At 39.8% G+C, this 19,424-nt stretch overlaps 1 protein-coding gene across 1 annotated transcript in view; it reads left to right on the top strand.

Annotated features, from left to right (window-relative positions):
- Positions 1-387: 387 nt before the first annotated feature.
- The window catches only part of LOC129859264 (V-set and transmembrane domain-containing protein 2A-like), a 31,652-nt gene continuing 12,615 nt past the window's right edge, over positions 388-19,424 (top strand). The window contains exons 1-2 of the mRNA XM_055928811.1: positions 388-1,095; positions 2,247-2,416. Of these exons, the coding sequence (XP_055784786.1) occupies positions 1,017-1,095; positions 2,247-2,416 (249 nt within the window). The 5' untranslated portion in view covers positions 388-1,016. The remainder of the gene's footprint in view (positions 1,096-2,246; positions 2,417-19,424) is intronic.

The following is a 19,424-nucleotide window of genomic DNA, read 5'->3' as shown; positions in this document are numbered from 1 at the left end:
CAAGGAAAGCTCCACTCCAACTTTTCCGCCTCTGCCACTACACTGGTGACAGCAATGGGATTATCTCTCAAGTCTGCATTGCAAGTGTACACTTGTCCGCGCTGAGGTTTTTGCGCTGGCCAGAAACACGTCCTGGGATGTAAGAAAACTACAGCCTCTGGCAAAAGGTCCGGGTCTGTGTGCTTGACCGATACTTGCAGAGTTGCTGGTCCAAGCCCTGTCTGAGCTGTCTCCCCTCAATAGCAACAATATTGTTTTATAGCCTGGTACAGTGGGTCTGATCTGTGCCTGCTTGAGTCTCCTCTGACTGCATACAGTAGCTATTAAACGTGAGATTGCCACACCCACACTCCATACGTAAATGCTTCATGCCGCATACCACTTCAGAATCAGATACGGTTATGATGTTGCTTTGAGTGACAGCTCGCTCAGTCTCTTCAATGATTTGGCATTTTTTGGTTGCTGAGAAAAGTGTGGAGCTATTTTCTTCTCCTCACACAAATCTGGACGTAAATGCTAAAATTATCACTGGGTTTCAAAATCGCCATTCCTGCTGCTGTACTTGATAATAATTTCCAATCTATAATGTTTAATATCTTTACGTTTATTTACATTTGAAAGGAATGTGAACAACGGGGTTTACAGAGGTGTGTAGACTTACAAACATATCCGATGAGTCTAGCTCTACTTGTCGCTAGAGCACCAGGCACGCAATCAGCACGCAATAGGGGAGCTGGACACTGACGTTGCATCAACAGCCACGTACCGAGAGCTGGGAACAGAGGCTATTCTTTTACATACTTCACAACACCTTGTGCAGAGCGCGCAGTCGTCAGTCTCTCTCCGCAAAGCCCGTGGCAGCGCATATAAAGAACTTCAGGAGCCTTGCTATAGTTCCAGCATGTTACATATTCGGCATTTTGTATCCAAGCATATCCGCATGGCAACAGTTTAATTTGCTGAGCAGTTTTGGAAGATCGTTTTTTCCTCGGCTGATGTGACATTATCCCTTTGGAATGATGTGGACCTCTCATGACTCTATTGGATTTGTTTTCCTGTCCAGTTTATGTATCCAATTTGGATTCTCCTTTGAAGGTAAATTGAAACATATCGTCATAAAACAAGTATATAAATTCTTACCTCTCTGGGCTTGTTCTAGGTAAAAACAACCTATAGGTCACATTTGAGAGCGTATAACTTCAGCATTAAAGCTGCAGAGTGCAGACATGAAATAATAGTTATTACGATTGAAACAAGTAACGAATGCAACATCCATTATGCTTGGCTATAAAATAAATGCAGAAAAATTAGCTTACCTAGCATTCACCTAACGTTGCCTAAATGAACAAAACGCAACTGTTGATTGCTTATAAAATGGCATCTAGGTATGATTTAGTATTTATTGTAGTTAATGTCTTTGTATAACTTTGTAGAGTCACAGAGCGCGACATGCATTTAAAGTAACGGATATTCAGAAACAGGGTTGGAAAGCAGAGCTCCATTGACAGTTACTCTGTTGACATACCAGTGAGATTCTTGATCTGTCCCTCGGTGGTTTCTGTCTACCTTTGGATCTCATCAAACGAAATATGATACATTTGCACGTCTGCCACTGTCTCTGTAAAGATAGTCTGTGTCCCTTGCAAATACTTTTTAAGCGCAGTGAGTCTTGCAGGGGAAAACTGTAGGATACAGTGAGAGTTATTGTGATGTTCAGAGTGTTTTCATGGATTATACCAGTGTACCATTTGTCAACACTTCAATATCTATTCAACATATATGCACTATAGGCTATATACTAAAACGTTACTGGTCTTATTTTCATTACACTGTGCGCATGAATTTGAATTATAGTTATTGGAGAGTGAATGTGGCAAATATCTGATCATGTTTAATCACTTATTTTTTTCATATGTCAATGTTTGAGAAGGGTTAATTTATATGTTAGGAGGCATCCCTTTATTATAATGATGTGATACCCATCGCAGTGACATTTTAGACGCATAGTGGAGCCCCGCCATTTCCCGAGGATTTCGTTCACTATTACGATTACCTACAATTTAATTCTACTGCCATTTGTTGAACGAATAAACACATGTATGCCGTACACTATCACAATTTTTTACGTTTTCATATCATAAGTTTGTTAGAAATAGGCTATAGTTGCGGAGAGAAAGGCCTCCATTTCAATAGCCCTACGACCATGGACGCACATTAATTATACTGACGGTTTCCCTCTCTTTCAGGAAAGTTTACGGATATCCCCTCCAATCTAACAGTTAAAGAAGGTCAAAACATTGAAATGGCGTGCGCCTTCCAGAGTGGAACCGCATCAGTTTACTTGGAGATTCAGTGGTGGTTCATTAGAGCGCCAGAAGAACCGAGCAACAGCGAGGAGGAGGATGATGACGAAGAAGTACGTATGGATTTCACTTGCTTCAAATACCTGTTTAAATGTTGAGGACTTTCTTTACAATATGACGCCATGCCCCTTCACATTGCAATCACATGCCTGCATAGTTGCGCAGTTTCGCCGAAGCCCATTAGGCACAGACAACTCCGTGAATTCTAGCATGATTGGCTTATCATTACCAAGAATAGCATAGTTCCCATAGCCTACATGAAATGTATTATCTGTTATTCTGTCTACCTGTATTTGACTTGGAACTGATTTGGTGTTTTTATCCACTTTTTAAATCCCTATATTATCCTGTAAGACTTACTGTAATAACCTTTGACAACAGATTGCCATAACATGCCGTGGTAAAATAATACTGGTCTGTATTATCTCAGCCTGTCTTTAACAAGTGTATTTAACATTAAGTCAACATGTACGTTTCCCAGGAACCCAGGGCTAATTTAAGTGACTTGGAAATGTAATCTGGAGTATGTATAAGGCCATACGACCACAGTTAAGTGCATTTATGGTCATTTATGATTGCAGGACCCTCAGAGTCAGCATAAAGCTTCAGTGACACATTCTTGCAAATTGACTCATTATATACAGTAAGCCTGAACAGTGTACTTTCTGAGACTCTACTCGACTGGCATTTGTAATGTATTGCTACAGTGGATAGCTACCTATGACAGCTTTTCCTTGTGAATAATGATCAGTTACTTTGTATCTGCTTCTTATTATGCTCCCTCTATTCAGATGTCTGGTACATTTTAGGGGAGTTTGGCAGTTTGTCATCACTGACATCAAACAGGGGAATGTTTCCTTTGATAAATGCTCATCTTCCTCGCAGTGAAACCACAATGCATAGAGAGAGCCTGTTCTTGGATATCCACATGGCTTTAAAACAGTTATTACTGCTCCTTTGTTGTCACCCATCATGCCCGCATTGCCAAGGCTTTGATCCATTTGGTTCATCACTCTTAGATGTTGGCTGAAGGAGCTATCGACGCACACCACGGCTTTGTAGCTCATATTATTCAATTCTTTTCATGGCATCTGTTTGAAATGACAAGCAGTGGTTATCTCTTGCAAGGAATGAGTTTCAACTAAAACATGCTAAGGAGGCATAAAGGAGAACTATAAAAGATGCCATAGAAAACAGTAGAGCTGAGAAAATGAATGAATGTGGAATATGATTTGAAGTCAAACAGACATGCACATATAGACTACAGTGTCCAGTTTAGGACAAAAACATAACAATTGAAACACACTTCATGGGTGGGCAAATTGAGTATATCAAAGTGGCATCACAATGTCCGTTCTCTAGCTCTGTGAGCTATAGTCCCAATGATACTATCATGTGCAGTGGTTGATGGTGCTCTGAGCTCTCTGCTTTGCCTTGTTTGACTGGGCTAAGATGGTGGTCTATCCCGCTATTCTGATGTTGAAGAGGGGATTCATCTCCTCAAGTCTGGATCTATCGCTATCCGGTTAATCCACAGGTCCACTGTTTGCTATCAAATCAATTTATGGAGTAAATCTTTACAATCCTGTTCGTCGGTAATTCTATTTGGTGTGGGATTAGGGGTAGCTATAAGCAAACGAAAATGGGATTTCCCTTCAAGGTAACAGGTGTGTCTTCCTAGGTTGTTGAAAAGCCTAAAACCATTGATTGACATTGTGTGCCACAGCCTCTCTCAATGAGATAAGATACATCTCTCTTTTCCTCTCTGTTAAAGAGGAAGTGTGGTCCAAAGCCTGTGGTCTTGTGGTAACACACCCGCTGCAATCACATATGCCTCCCTACTGGAGACCAGGGTTTAATCCCTGTGTCTCTACTTCTAACCTGTCTCAATAAAATATGAGTCTGAAAGTTGAAGTGTGAAAGTCACAGTAGTACAGAACATCAGGCTTGGATCAAGGTATAGCAGGTCTTTGTATTCCAAGAATTGTAATTTGAATAATTCTGGAATGGCATGATACTGAGAGAATGAGTTTAGACCATTGCAATGTTTAATGAGAGCACATATTTCCTGTTTCAGAAGGAAGCATAAAATCCATAGCTGTACTCAAGCCTCTGGACCTTAGGCTACTATCTCCTTCACTGGCCCTCGCTACTACTGCCCCGAGAGCCTTGTACCCTGTCTGGCCAAGATAATAACATTCAGAGTCAATACAATGCAGAGGCTCCCATCGACCCCAGTCTCATTAAGAGACAGACACACCACTTTAATAGATGGAAGGTTTTCGGGATCACATGATCAAGATGTGGGTGGCGGGGAACAGGTAGTACAGTAGATTAGGTCCTGCTTACCATCTATTTGTCTTTTTCCCTGCTACTAAACCCTTATTACAGTGTGTCAATAACATTACTGATTTCTCATTTGGAATGACTCAATTATTGGACCATGAGTGACTTTAGTTGGAGTCAATTAATTTGAAGGGAAGGGTGATAAAGAGATGGGTGAGAGAAAAAACATACAGAACACGTGAGACAATAAGGATGCAAAGGCTCCTGGGAAATAACAAACGCCACATGCAATTTGAAGGGTCTGGCTGAGTATTATAATTATTGGACCAATCAGACAATGATGGGAGGCCATTGCAGGTCACCATAGCAAAATGGCTTCTAGAAGATGAATAAAAACAGAGGCATACATTACCAAATGGCTATCAGCACCGAGTTCTATTAGATACTTATCCTCATGGCTAGTGTGGTCCCAATGGGTGTAAGAAAGTTAGTAGTAATTTGAACACAGCCATCTATATGCATCCCATCTGCGGTATCGAGTCCATTGTCACTGACAGCAGCTGAACCAACACAAGGTTCTTCTGGGCTAGTTAATTGATGATTTTAATTGAATTAATTTGACTAATTCCTTTGTTAAATATGTTTAATAATACAGGTCACCGTTTTGCTTTACAAGTTTTCTCATTTTTGTTGTGTGTATGTAGTTCTTCACTTCAATCCTTTGATGATACTAGCTACCTGAAACACAAATACGGCATGGAGAATCTCCGGAGTAATCTCCTTACTCTGCAAGCTTTAAGAAGAAAAACTTGTTATAAATCATTATGACAAGGACCAGCACTAACGAAGGGACATCCCTTTCAAATACTGTGCTGCAAATAGTGGTACTATAATAATTGTCTCTCAGTGCTTTTTGTCAACATCACACATTTTCAGCTTTCACTAGGGGCCCCTCGGGGGGGCCTTGGGGGCCACTGAGGTGGCCACAGTAACTAACTAGTGTGACACAGTCAAAGAGTGTGAGGATGTCTCCAGTGTAAAACTGCCATGTGTTAGGTCAGATTAGTTAGACCACCTGGAGGGGAAATTCACGCAGGAGATGGATCGGAGCCACTGGGCAAGTTAGAGGATGTAACAGCAATCTTGTCTTCAACATCCTTCAAAGAATTCCCTGCAGGAACTCAGTGGTTGTCACGCCCTGACCTTAGAGAGCCTTTTTATTCTCTATTTTGGTTAGGTCAGGGTGTGACTAGGGTGGGTACTCTAGTTTGTGTATTTCTATGTTGGCCTGGTATGGTTCCCAATCAGAGGCAGCTGTATATCGCTGTCTTTGATTGGGGATCATATTTAGGCAGCCTTTTTCCAACTGTTGTGTGTGGGATCTTGATTTTGTATTGTAGCTTTTTATCCCTACAAAGCTGTACATTTCGTTTGTTACTCTTTCTTGTTTTGTGCCGGTTATCATAAATAAAAATGATCAACCTACCCCACGCTGCATCTTGGTTCGACCATCCTTCCAACAAAGATCGTTACAGTGGTGATATCAGTGGATAGGGTTATTGAGTGCAATATCCAATGGTTGCATGACTCTGACCAGTGTCCATTTATTTATTTATTTATTTGTCAAAAGACACCAAACAGAAGTGAATTGTAGGAAGGAATATGACTAACAGGCTTGCAGAGCAGCACAGAGTGGGATGTCTCCTGGCTTTATGACCATATTTGGTCAGAAAGGAGAAAGACAATTCTCCATGCATGAGGTACATCTGACTAAACATAAGCTTGAGAAGAGGCTTTGTCTGGCATGCACTGCCAGCAGCTTCCTCCAATTCAATTTACTGGATCAGAACAGAACCAGTTTTCTTTGAAGACATCGGGCATAGTGGCTGGACTCACAATTAGAGAATGACTAGCATTTGATCTCGTCCACCAAGTCAACGGGAGACGAAAGAAAGGTGAATGATCGGCCGAAGGTTTATTCATGTGTGTGCATGCTGTGTGTGCATGTGTGTTTGCGTGTGTGCACTCATAGGTGACCGACTGATGTTGTTGAGTCAAGGTATGAATAGTTGGAGCTGGCATGACAAGTGTCCCAACATGGCAAACATCACTAGAACAAACATAGTTCAAGGACAACACAAAAAAACTCTTTCTTTAGAGTTCCAGATCTGTTTTCTCTGACAAAGACAGAAACCCTGCAGTATGTGGCATTCTGCTTGTGACCCCTATGACCGTTAGAAACAGCAGACCCAGATCCCGATTGTCTGCAGTCATAGAAAGCACAGGGAGGAAAGGGCTTATATGTATCGCGGAGGGACAGGAAATTAAACATGGACTTGGATGATTGGAGGCCCAGGATGCTCAGTTCCAGGGAAGGATTACAGGGAGAAGGCAGAGATGGAGGTGTGAATGTTATATAGGATCCAGAACTGCAGTGCGACAGCATCACAAGGAGAATCAGCTCATATATTTTCTAAGGTGCTGTTGATTGTTGGGAAGCGAGGAGATGTGTTTTTGTCCACTGCATAGATCAATATTAAAGCATGTATCATACTTGAAGATTCTTCTGATATTATGTACTGTATGTTATTTAATACTTTCATATGGATTTGAGATGTCAATCAGAAGTCTCCTTCAATAGGACAAATACATTTGGATATGTTCTATCCGCAAGGGCAAACGCTTGACAAATAGTTTACACATTTTCAACTGCTGGTCTATGAAACTATTTCGTATTATTGTTCTGATGTCCTGATATGTGTGCATAGACCTTAACATTGTTAACCATACATTATACCTAATAACTTATGCATTAAACACACACCAAACTAAGTTAGGACATACAAATATTTCTGGTGTAATATATTTAAAGTCTTTTGGAGCACTTCTAAGAATGATTTTGAATTGAATTATGTAAATTACACACTGTGCACTATATTACAACTGTTTCCTCATATCCACTTGACGAAAGTGTTGTTGGCACATTACCTAAATGTATTTGTTACTTCATGCCCTGTGGAAAATCATAATGGATTAGCCAATTATTCTAATTACATTATTGGTGAAGGTATTCATCATGAGCCTGTCTAGGAGATCTAAAATAACATTAATAAGGTTTGATCTGAGGCTGGAGTGAAGAGTTAAGTAGGGGTAAGGGCCCCTCAGAGTGCTGATCTAGGATCAGTTTGGCCTTTTAGATCACAATGAGTCTGATTACATGGACAGGGGGCGGACCTGATTCTAGATCAGCACTTCTACTTTGAGATGCTTCATGAATATGGGCCCAGCATGTCTCCCTATTAAGAGACTGTAGTGAGTGGCATCTCCACTTCAAGGTGTGACTCACTGTGGTCCGGTGTTATCAACCTGACTGCTCCCCTACTGTAATAGGATAAATTAAGAGCCCATTGTGGAGCTTTCGCGGATGAATCTCATGGACGTCTGGTGCGAGTGTCAAATAGATGAGTGTCCGCACATAAAAGTGGCAGATTAGATTAAACGTGGCAAATCCCCTTGATGTGTAGGATGACATTGACCATGGCACTATGCTAGCCTCCCTCTGCAACACTCCCAGATCTCTCTCTCTCTCTCTCTCTCTCTCTACTCTCTCTCTCTCAGTCTCACCGCCCTATCAGCTTCAAATGAACCCAGAGGGAGAGAGGAAGATAGGGGAGCAAGGGAGAGAGAGAGAGAGGCTCCTATATTCTGGGATAATGGAGCTGTCACACTGTTTTGATTCAGGGCATTGATTCTGTCTTTAATTGCTTATGGCTTCCACTGGATAGTGGTTTTGGGGATATCACAGTAATGTATGGTCGTGCAGAACAGTTATGGCACTGATCACACCGGGATATGCACTCATATGTGCCAATAATCCTCGTATCAGTTGTGCCCTCGATTGTCTGAGCAAACGCCCATTTCCTGACATGATAGACTTTGTTGAATGAAAAAGAGAATTGTCTGTGCCTTGTTATTGTTTATGAGTCACACCTGTACAGCCATAACTCTAAATGGACAGGGCACAAGGCAAAGCTGAAAATAACAGCCATTATCGACTGGATCATTGTATCCTTTGTGATGAATGGGAAACGTCCAAGAGTATAGACACTTAGCTGGGCTTGGACTGGAAGGTTACACAGGTCATAGCTCAACCCACATCCCCTCTGACACGCCAAAGTCCCTGCACTTTGACTGACTCACACCAGACTGTACTGTGCTGCTATGCACCTGTAACCACGTTGCCAACCAGTCTCTGATGGTAAATCGATTCAGAAACTACCTGGACGAAACAGCAGTTAGCCGTTATGAGCTTCTTTCTTAACAATTTGGAGATGAGTGAGCAACAAGAGTTTCGAATTAAGCCCCTAATTAGGACTCCCAGCAAAGGTTTATTTACTGACAGATTATAAAAATGTCCACTTCTACGACCAAGAAGACACCCCGCCACTTTTGATATTAAGCATTTCAAGTTGGGATGCACGATATATCGATGAACATATTGGATGTCTAGTTTAACCTCTCTGGGATAGGCGGGACGCTTGCGTCCCACTTGGCCAAAAGCCAGGGAAAATGCAGAGCGCCAAATTCAAATAAAATTATATAAAAATTAAACTTTCATTAAATCACACATGTAAGATACCAAATTAAAGCTACACTCATTGTGAATCCAGCCAACATGTCAGATTTCAAAAAGGCTTTTCGGCGAAAGCATAAGATGCTATTATCTGATGATAGCACAACAATAAAAGAAGAGAGTGTAGCATATTTCAACCCTGCAGGCGCAACACAAAACGCAGAAATAAAATATAAATCATGCCTTACCTTTGACGAGCTTCTGTTGTTGGCACTCCAATATGTCCCATAAACATCACAAATGGTCCTTTTGTTCAATTAATTCTGTCCATATATATCCAAAATGTCAATTTATTTGGCACGTTTGATCCAGAAGAAAACAGCTTCCAATTTGCGCAACGTCACTACAAAATATCTCAAAAGTTACGTGTAAACTTTGCCAAAACATTTCAAACTACTTTTGTAATACAACTTTAGGTATTTTTAAACGTTAATAATCGATCGAATTGAAGACGGGTCTATCTGTTTTCAATACAGGAGGACAACAAACTAACGCTACTTTTCTAGTCTTGCACAACTCTCAAACAGTACAGATAATGTTACACTGATTCAAGATGGCCGTACTTCTTCATTGCACAAAGGAATAACCTCAACCAATTTCCAAAGACTGGTGACATCCAGTGGAAGCGGTAGGAACTGCAAACAAGTCCCTTAGAAATCTAGTATCCCAATGAAAAGTCATTGAACAGACAGTGACCTAAAAAAAGAAAAATCTGAATGGTTAGTCCTTGGGTTTTGCCAGCTACATAAGTTATGTTATACTCACAGATTCAAACAGTTTTAGAAACTTCAGAGTGTTTTCTATCCAAATATACTAATAATATGCATATCTTATATTCTGGGGATGAGTAGAAGGAAGTTGAAATTGGGCACGCTATTTATCCAAAAGTGAAAATGCCGCCCCCTATCCTAGAGTTAACGCCGATGTGCAAAACCGATGTCAAAGCTGACGTGCATACCTATATAACGTAGGTACATGATGCAATGACGCCACATAAAATATTGCACTACACGGGCAACACAGAATTCCTAACTTAGCCCACAATGCCTGCTATGTGGATCGAGCAGTCAACAAGTCGAGCAGTCATTTGAAAGAGTAAGAACATTTCAGCGAGACAACTCGAAGGCAAAATCCATTAAAGCCAAGATAATGGAATTCATTGTCTTTGACAATCAACCATTCTCTGTCATGGGTGATGTTGGCTTTCGCCAACTGGTCGAGCACCCATGCACACTACTAAGTGCGCTACTTTTCAGATGTTGCCCAGCCGGAGTTACACATTAATAGTGTCACTGCTATTAGCTTCATACATATTACCGAACGCAGTTTGGGTCTTTGCGTGTCAAAAAAGATACAGTGCACTGTCAAAGCTGTACAAAAAAAGTCTGCAAGCATGCAAACATCAGCCACGAACAATGTCTTTTCAATACCGCGTTGGCATCATTTGTTCGACCGCAACTTATGGGATAGCTATGGGATAGCTTATGGGATAGCTATGGGATAGCTAGCTTTAGCTTAGTACCTAGCTAGCGCCAAAACAACCAGCATGAAAACAATGACCAGTAGAAACTGCAGTCATTTTCATTATTCTTAGCAATGATTTAGGAATCATTGTGAGTACGTATTAGCAAGGTAGCCACTTGTTGTTCACCTATTGAAATTGAACTTCAGTTCATGAAAATAAATAGCTGGCCAGCTACTTAACCCTGTTGCCCAAAACTAAAGTTATAAGCAGCCAGCTAGCTTTAACTGGCTAGTGAAGCTCGACCGGACCGGGTTATGTGCTGTGAATCTAGCCACAAAGGATTAGGTACAATAGTGGAATTTGCGGTTTGCCTTAAAAATTAAAGTATGTCATTGACAGTGATGCAAATGAATACAAATGGTAGAATTATGCCATACTTTTATTTTGAAGGCAACCGCAAAGTCCACTGTTGTGGCTAATTCTTATTGTGGCTAGCTTCACATAGATGGGTCCGACCACCATTAATCAAATAAGAACTGTCTTATAAATTTGGGTTATTTTAGATGATGAAACCTAGCTATAGTTGGGTTGCTAACTATAGCTACTGAAACAGATGTCGTTTTGCTATGTTTTTGGGGAAGAACATTGTTTGCATCCATGAGCTAGCTAGCTTTTTTTATGACCAGCACTGTAGGTGTGTGAGACAACTTTACCAACATCATAGCATACATATCGATAAATCGTTGTGACATGAAATATGAGTGATAGTGTAATCAATGTGTAATAACTACGTAAAAAATGTATGAATGCGTTAAATTATTATGTGATGTGCAGTCACATTCAGGTCCTGATTGGTCAACAAGCTTAATTGACACGTCAAATAGTGTTATTTGACACGTCAAATAGTGTTAAATAATATATTTTTTGACACGCAAAGACCCAAACGGCGTTCCATATAAATCCTGGTTGAGAATGAAACGACTGAACAAATGAACAACGAAACAGCAAGTAAGTGAAATAAATAGGTTTTGATTTATGTTTTACTGGGAATGGGGAAGCAGACACATGCACATTTGTGGCCTGCTGGAGGTCATTTTGCAGGGCGCTGACAGTGCACCTCCTTGCACAAAGGCGGAGGTAGCGGTCCTGCTGCTGGGTTGTTGCCCTCCTATGGTCTCCTCCACGTCTCCTGATGTACTGGCCTGTCTCCTGGTAGCGCCTGCATGCTCTGGACACTACGCTGACAGACACAGCAAACCTTTTTGCCACAGTTCGCATTGATGTGCCATCCTGGATGAACTGCAGTACCTGAGCCACTTGTGTGGGTTGTAGACTCCGTCTCATGCTACCACTAGAGTGAGAGCACCGCCAGCATTCAAAAGTGACCAAAACATCAGCCAGGAAGCATAGGAACTGAGAAGTGGTCTGTGGTCACCACCTGCAGAATCACTCCTGTTTTGGGGGGTGTCTTGCTAATTGCCTATAATTTCCACCTTTTGTCTATTCCATTTGCACAACAGCATGTGAAATTTATTGTCAATCAGTGTTGCTTCCTAAGTGGACAGTTTGATTTCACAGAAGTGTGATTGACTTGGAGTTACATTGTGTTGTTTAAGTGTTCCCTTTATTTTTTTGAGCAGTGTATTTTCTACATTGTAGAATAATAGTGAAGACATCAAAACTATGAAATAAAACATATGGAATCATGTAGTAACCAAAAAAGTGTTAAACAAATCAAAATATATGTAATATTTGAGATTCTTCAAATTAGCCACTCTTTACCTTGATGACAGCTTTGCACACTCTTGGCATTCTCTCAGCCAGCTTCATGAGGTAGTCACCTGGAATACATTTAAATTAACAGGTGTGCCTTGTTAAAGTTAAATATAAAACGGGCTCTCATGAGGACCACCACAGGAAAGGAAGACCCAGAGTTACCTCTGCTGCAAAGGATAGGTTCATTAGAGTTACCAGCCTCAGAAATTGCAGCCCAAATAAATGCTTCACAGAGTTCAAGTTAAACGAGACATCTCAACATCAACTGTTCAGAGGAGACTGCATGAATCAGGCCTTCATGGACGAATTGCTGCAAAGAAACAACTACTAAAGGACACCAATAAGAATAAAAGACTTGCCTGGGCCAAGAAACACGAGCAATGGACATTAGACCGGTGTAATCTGTCCTTTGGTCTGATGAGTCCAAATTTTTGATTTTTGGTTCCAACCGCCGTGTCTTTGTGAGACGCAGAGTAGGTGAACGAATGTTCTCCGCAAGTGTGGTTCCCACTGTGAAGCATGGAGGAGCAGGTGTGATGGTGTGGGGGGCTTTGTTGGTGGGTCTGTCAGTGATTTATTTAGAATTCAAGGCACACTTCACAAGCATTGCTACCACAGCATTCTTGAGCAATACCCCATCCCATCTGGTTTGCGCTTAGTGGGACTCATTTGTTTTTCAACAGGACTATGACCAAACACACTTCCAGGCTGTCTAAGAGCTATTTGACCAAGAAGGAGAGTGATGGAGTGCTACGTCACATGGTTTGGGATGAGTTGGACCACAGAATGAAGGAAAAGCAGCTAACCAGTGCTCAGCATATGTGGGAACTCCTTCAAGACTGTTGGACAAGCATTCCAGGTGAAGCTGGTTGAGAGAATGACAAGAGTGTGCAAAGCTGTCAAATATATTTTGATTTGTTTAACACTTGTTTGGTTACTACGTGATTCCATATGTGTTATTTCATAGTTTTGAGGTCTTCACTACTAATCTACAATGTAGAAAATTGTAAAAAAATAAATAAAGAAAAACTCTTGAATGAGTAGGTGTGTCCAAACGTTTGACTGGTACTGTATGTATGTATGTACTCTATACCATCTACTGCATCTTGCCTATGCCGTTCTGTACCATCACTCATTCATATATCTTTATGTACATATTCTTTATCCCTTTACACTTGCGTGTATAAGGTAGTAGTTGTGGAATTGTTAGGTTAGATTACTTGTTGTTATTACTGCATTGTCGGAACTAGAAGCACAAGCATTTCGCTACACTCGCATTAACATCTGCTAACCATGTGTATGTGACTAATAAAATTTGATTTGATTTGATTTTGATTTGTATGTTGATTCAAAATACTGTACAATTGTAAAGCATGCAGCTGTGATAGGATTGTGAGTTTGCGCAACAAAATGTTCCCCACACAAACTTTTGATTGTGGTTGCCCAACAACTTTTCTTCTTTGCAATCTCACAAACGTATTGTAGCTGGTTGCCTTTAAATTGTACGTTGAACCAACATTTATTTTTACAGTGTACACAGAAACCAATACTGTATCTGCACACAGTTTGGGTTTTCTTAGCTGTTTGAAATTCAAGGTCAATGTCTACTTTGGATAAATAATCTTGGGATTCCTTGCTCTCAGGTGGGAGAAGTGAGAAACCATTTTCAGTGAGTGAAATAAGTCATTTCAATCAATGTGTCAATCATGGAGCAGACCAGATATCTATTTGAGGGGGAGAGGTATCAATCACCCATGCGTGCCAGCTACCAGGAGTGTTAAGCGTTACTGCTCTGTGGTGCCTCAACACCCTCATGTTGACCTATGGTGACAGGTTATATCATGTGGTTGTGTAACGCATGTTAACACATTCTATATGTGGATATACCCCACTGTTAGGTTGGCTTTACATAAAACAAAGCAGTGAAAGTGGTATGATACAATATGTGTTATTGGCATCGTTGAGGGAAATGTGTGTATTTGTTTCCAGCTGGAATCTCTTTAATTTGATTCTATTCAGAATGATTGTATCAATCCCCTCAAAGGGAGTTTGATAATGATTCATCAAAATGACTGATATCAGTCCATGTTACTATACTTTAGTAATTAGTGCACTATTATTATATTGGATTGCTTGTTTCTCATCATTGTTAAGGCTCTGATATTTTTGAGGCAACATTTAACCTAAGCCTGCATTGTAGTCTCACTGTTATTGTATTTTTTAAATTTAATTTGTGGTATTTGATGCCCATTTATATGTTGCATCATATCAGGCCTACTGTATCAACTTCAAAGCATGGATGGATTCCCCCCAAGAATTCTAGATGGTCTCTCTCTCTCTCTCTCTCTCCCTCTCTCTCTCTCTCTCTCTCTCTCTCTCTCTCTCTCTCTCTCTCTCTCTCTCTCTCTCTCTCTCTCTCTCTCTCTCTCTCTCTCTCTCTCTCTCTCTCTCTCTCTCTCTCTCTCTCTCTCTCTCTCTCTCTCTCTCAACTTTCTGTTGCCTAAAAAGGGTCTTTTGCATTTAGAATCAAAGAATCCAGTGAAGCACAGCTTTTCAATAATGCAGTACATTCAGTACCTTCCCTTGGTATGCCAATTGCAAGGAAAACATGGCTTAACCTTTAAACCCTTAAGCAAGTGTAAAATAATATTGATTTGAGGTATTCAGGTATTATTGCGTTTGAGGAATTTCATATGTGCCAATGCCACATAAATACGAGTCATTTCTGAAGGTCATGGGTCAATACTTTGCTAAATACTTTGATTGGTCAATGAACAGGTCGTGTGTACTGTACTACCCATCACAGTGTATGATGTACACAACTGTACAAGTTAAGAAGAGACCGGTAATTATAAAAACAAAAAGCTGTAGATATTATGCTATCTCAAGATCTGTAATCCGTCAGTGGTTTTGACTTAAATACCTCAATATGTTTTTAATGGTTGATTGATGTGCCAATTAACTTCCATCAAATTGGATAATAGCTTATAGTGTTATTAGACTGTGCATATTAAAGTTAGCTTCATAATTACAGTGATTATTCAACATGAATGTGAATAATGTATTTTAAAACAATATAATATAATAATATATAATATATACTATGGGTCTTTCCATGCCACTTCTTGCCCAGACGTATTAACAACATCAATACCAGTGAAGATATCTATATAGAAAGTGTAGCAGCAGCTTTCCTTCAACATCTATCCGTAGAAATCCGGAGGTAGTCTATAAGTTATTTTGTAAGATGTTGTTCATCCTTGAACTATGTATGTTTGAGATCCCAAAGGCTCAGTTTCATCTCCTGTCTTTTTCTCCACTGTGAGTCATAACACACAGCCTCTGCCAATTCTGAAAAGCCAATGCTTTACTTTAACATATTTCTTGAAACTTAATCTTGTGTCTTGTTTCTACACCGGGAGCATCTCAAGGGCTGAGTAGGAGTGTTGTTTCATCCACAATACTTTTTTCCTTTTTTTAATGTTAATTTAATTGAATGCCTTCTAAACAGCACTGAAATGCAGACATTATTACTTTACACTATTTGCAGAGTGATTTATCTCAAACTCTTTTTACAATTCCTCTGAGAAGGTGATGATAAATTATGCAGATTTAGTGCAAACAGCACAACAATGCAATCGTGAGCTACATGTACAGTATTCCCAGTGGTGGAAAAGTACCCAAATGACATACTTGAGGAAAAGTAACGATACCTTAAAAGAAAATGACACAAGTAAAAATGAAAGTCACCCAGTAAAATATTACTTGAGTAAAAGTTTAAAAGTATTTGGTTTTAAATGTACTTAAGTATTTAAAGTAAATGTAATCGCTAAAATATACTAAAGTATCAAAATTACAAGTATAAATCATTTCAAATTCCTTATATGAAGCAGACAGCACGATTTCCTTGTTTTTATTAATTTACGAACATAATTTATAAACGAAGCAATTGTGTTTAGTGAGTCTGCCAGATCAGAGGCAGTAGGGATGACCAGGGATGTTCTCTTGATAAGTGTGTGAATTAGACCATTTTCCTGTCTTGCTAAGCATAAAAAAATTTAACAAGTAAGAGTGGAGTAAAAGTAAAAGTTGTCAAAAATATAAATAGGATACTCCCCAAAAATACTTAAATGGTACTTTAAAGTATTTTTACTTAATGTACTTTACACCACTGAGTATTCCAAACTTGTTTTGTCCCGTCTATTTAAAATATTTGCTATTATTAACACCTTTGCACATTTGGAAGGCTGTTTAGATGACTGAATCTGAGTCCTACACTCTCTCTCATATCGGGAGATACTGCTGTGAAACTATTTTACATGTAATTGCCATTGCAGCACCTGATACTTGACCAATTGCAGTGTAGCCTTTGCTGCTCTTTTCATGTGAGAAGAACTCAATAACATGATTTCAGTGACTATAATTAACATTAACCACAGATCTTGGGCCATAACGTCTTGAGCGCCTACTCAAGAGTCAGTGAGGTTTGTAATTAGTGAGCACTTACAAGGCTGCATGGTGTTTTATGTACTCCAACTTAACACACTCTAACGTTATTATCGGGCACTTGATGTTATCACAGAGGACTTGTTTAAAGGTTCAGAGATTTTGTAAATAAAGTTCACTTGTAGTTCCCAAAACACATGTTAAAAACGGCACACTGGAAAATAGTGTCCATATCAGGACAGCCTCAGACAATGAATCAATATTGACCGTTTTTTATTTTTTTTTTACATGTGTTTTGGACTCTTAAGTTGTTACTAACCAGCAACTTAAAGAAAACGCAATGCTGTGCACAGGGCTTCTACTTTTTGAATCAAATCAAAGTTTATTTGTCACGTGCACATGAAACAGTGAAACGCTTGCTTGCAAGCTTACTTCAGTCATGGTATGCCTTAGTGCCAATTTTTCAACTGATTGAAAATAGCTGCTAATTAACCTTTGCCTGTTGGCTGTAGTCAAATGACCAAATCACTCTCTAGTGGCCTTATGGGTGAAATATTATTCAACATTTTAATAATTTCATAATTAATAAACATATCTTTTTTTGAAATCCGGAGTTTCTATGTCAAACGTTTTGTTATATTTCAGTCTTCTGTGATATATATAAAGTGTAATAGTGGGATGCACACTCAAAATAATTGAATACATTTCAACTCCATATCTGACATTGTACAGGTGTCTTATTTTATTTAAGCCCATAACCATGTGTGTGATGTGTATACTTTTGTTTCAAAGTAGATTTGTTTAAGAATACTAATAAAACACTGGTGACCCTGATTTAGCTCACTGCGGTAAAAGGTTTTAAAGATCGAATCCACATTTGGGGAAACAGCACCATTTTCACCCAGCGCATTTGTTATCGTCTTTGAATTGTTGATGTAATGGAGGAGAAATGGAGGAGAGGAGCTTTTTCCTCAACTTTTTAACTTTTTCCTCAACTTTCCTCAAGTCAAGCTAGTTTACAGAGCAACTAGCTATCTAGATAGCTAAAATGTAGGATAGGTTGAAGATACTGTAGCTAGTGACCTCCACCCAATAATTATCATTAAAAAAAGTGTCATTACCATCACAATAAAATATAACGGGAGGCAACAGTGAAACAGCCAAGGTGTATTATTTAACATTAGGCTACTAAACTAGTACTTACTTATAGGAATGCGTAATTGTCCCATACGGCCATTGCCGAAAACCACATATTATTTTCTTGCTCTGTGGTTTGGTAACTTCCTGTTCTATTGACGGACTCTAGCTCAGTAGTTTTGCAACTGAGCCTTCAACCGCAAGGGGGCGCTGCGATACCATTCCGTCCGTTGTGGACGGTCCCCATTGAAATGAATGACATCAGGCGTAACGCAACGGACTGCTTAGATGTAATGTGAATGGGGCTTAAGCGTAGTAAAAGAAAACGTAGTACACATTCTGCTATTCTATCTCGAGTGCAAGGGGAAAAGAACAGTGTTAGTTGTTTGTAGTAACTCGTTTGTTGTTGTAATATCCAAAACTGACGTGGCAGTTCCACCAATTAAAGACTCAAGTGTTACCGAAAGTGAATCTACATCCAAGTTGATCGTCTTTCATTTGGTTGTTGGCTTGGGCAGGCTCAGTAACGCTATCGTATCGTATTGCTCCTCAATTCCTCCGACAGTGAGGAGGGAATAGCTTGTTGAGCTCAAGGGGCTTAGGCCAGAAGGATGAGAGGGCGAGTCTAGTTGTTTATTTATATGTGTAGTACAATGCACAACCAAAATATATCAAAAGTGAGAAGTGGTGCGTTGCAACAGATTTAGCTAACAGCTCATTTACATCTGTAGTCCCCGTGCAACATCTGTAGTCCCCGTGCAACATCTGTAGTCCCCGTGCAGGTGAACATGAAAACTATATAAACGAAAGGACAACATACATACTGTACATCAGACATTTAAAAGCATAAAGGACATAGAGACATGTTTCAACACGTTGTTGCTGCTGATCTTATGACCTGATTTGTTTTTAAATCAAGGCTGCCTCTGATTAAATGTAACACAAAGGCCTATAGACAATAACATGAGGATCATAACAGACATAATGAAATAAGCCAGACAATCGTAATGATGAGTGCAAGTGCAGTAGGTCTATACAGAATTTCAACGTAGATAATACCATTTGGTTGCAGGGACCTGGGCGGCCCCTTTCTTTTTACACAGTAATTGTGGGACTCATTTTACAAGAAGTCAATTTCAGTTTGCATGAGAAATAGCAGTGTGTCACAGTGGAGGGTTTTTGTAATAAAGAGACAAGAGATTGAAATTGAGATACTCCAAACTGCTGAGAGTGTGTCGAGCTCAGAATGCAGCCAGGCGTCGAAAATGAAATATAAATGAGAAAGCAATGGCTCTTTTGTTTCTTATTGTCACTTTAA

Source organism: Salvelinus fontinalis, chromosome 7, assembly GCF_029448725.1.
Source record: "Salvelinus fontinalis isolate EN_2023a chromosome 7, ASM2944872v1, whole genome shotgun sequence".
NCBI classification, from domain to species: domain Eukaryota; kingdom Metazoa; phylum Chordata; class Actinopteri; order Salmoniformes; family Salmonidae; genus Salvelinus; species Salvelinus fontinalis.
This window is presented reverse-complemented; position numbering and strand designations above follow the sequence as displayed.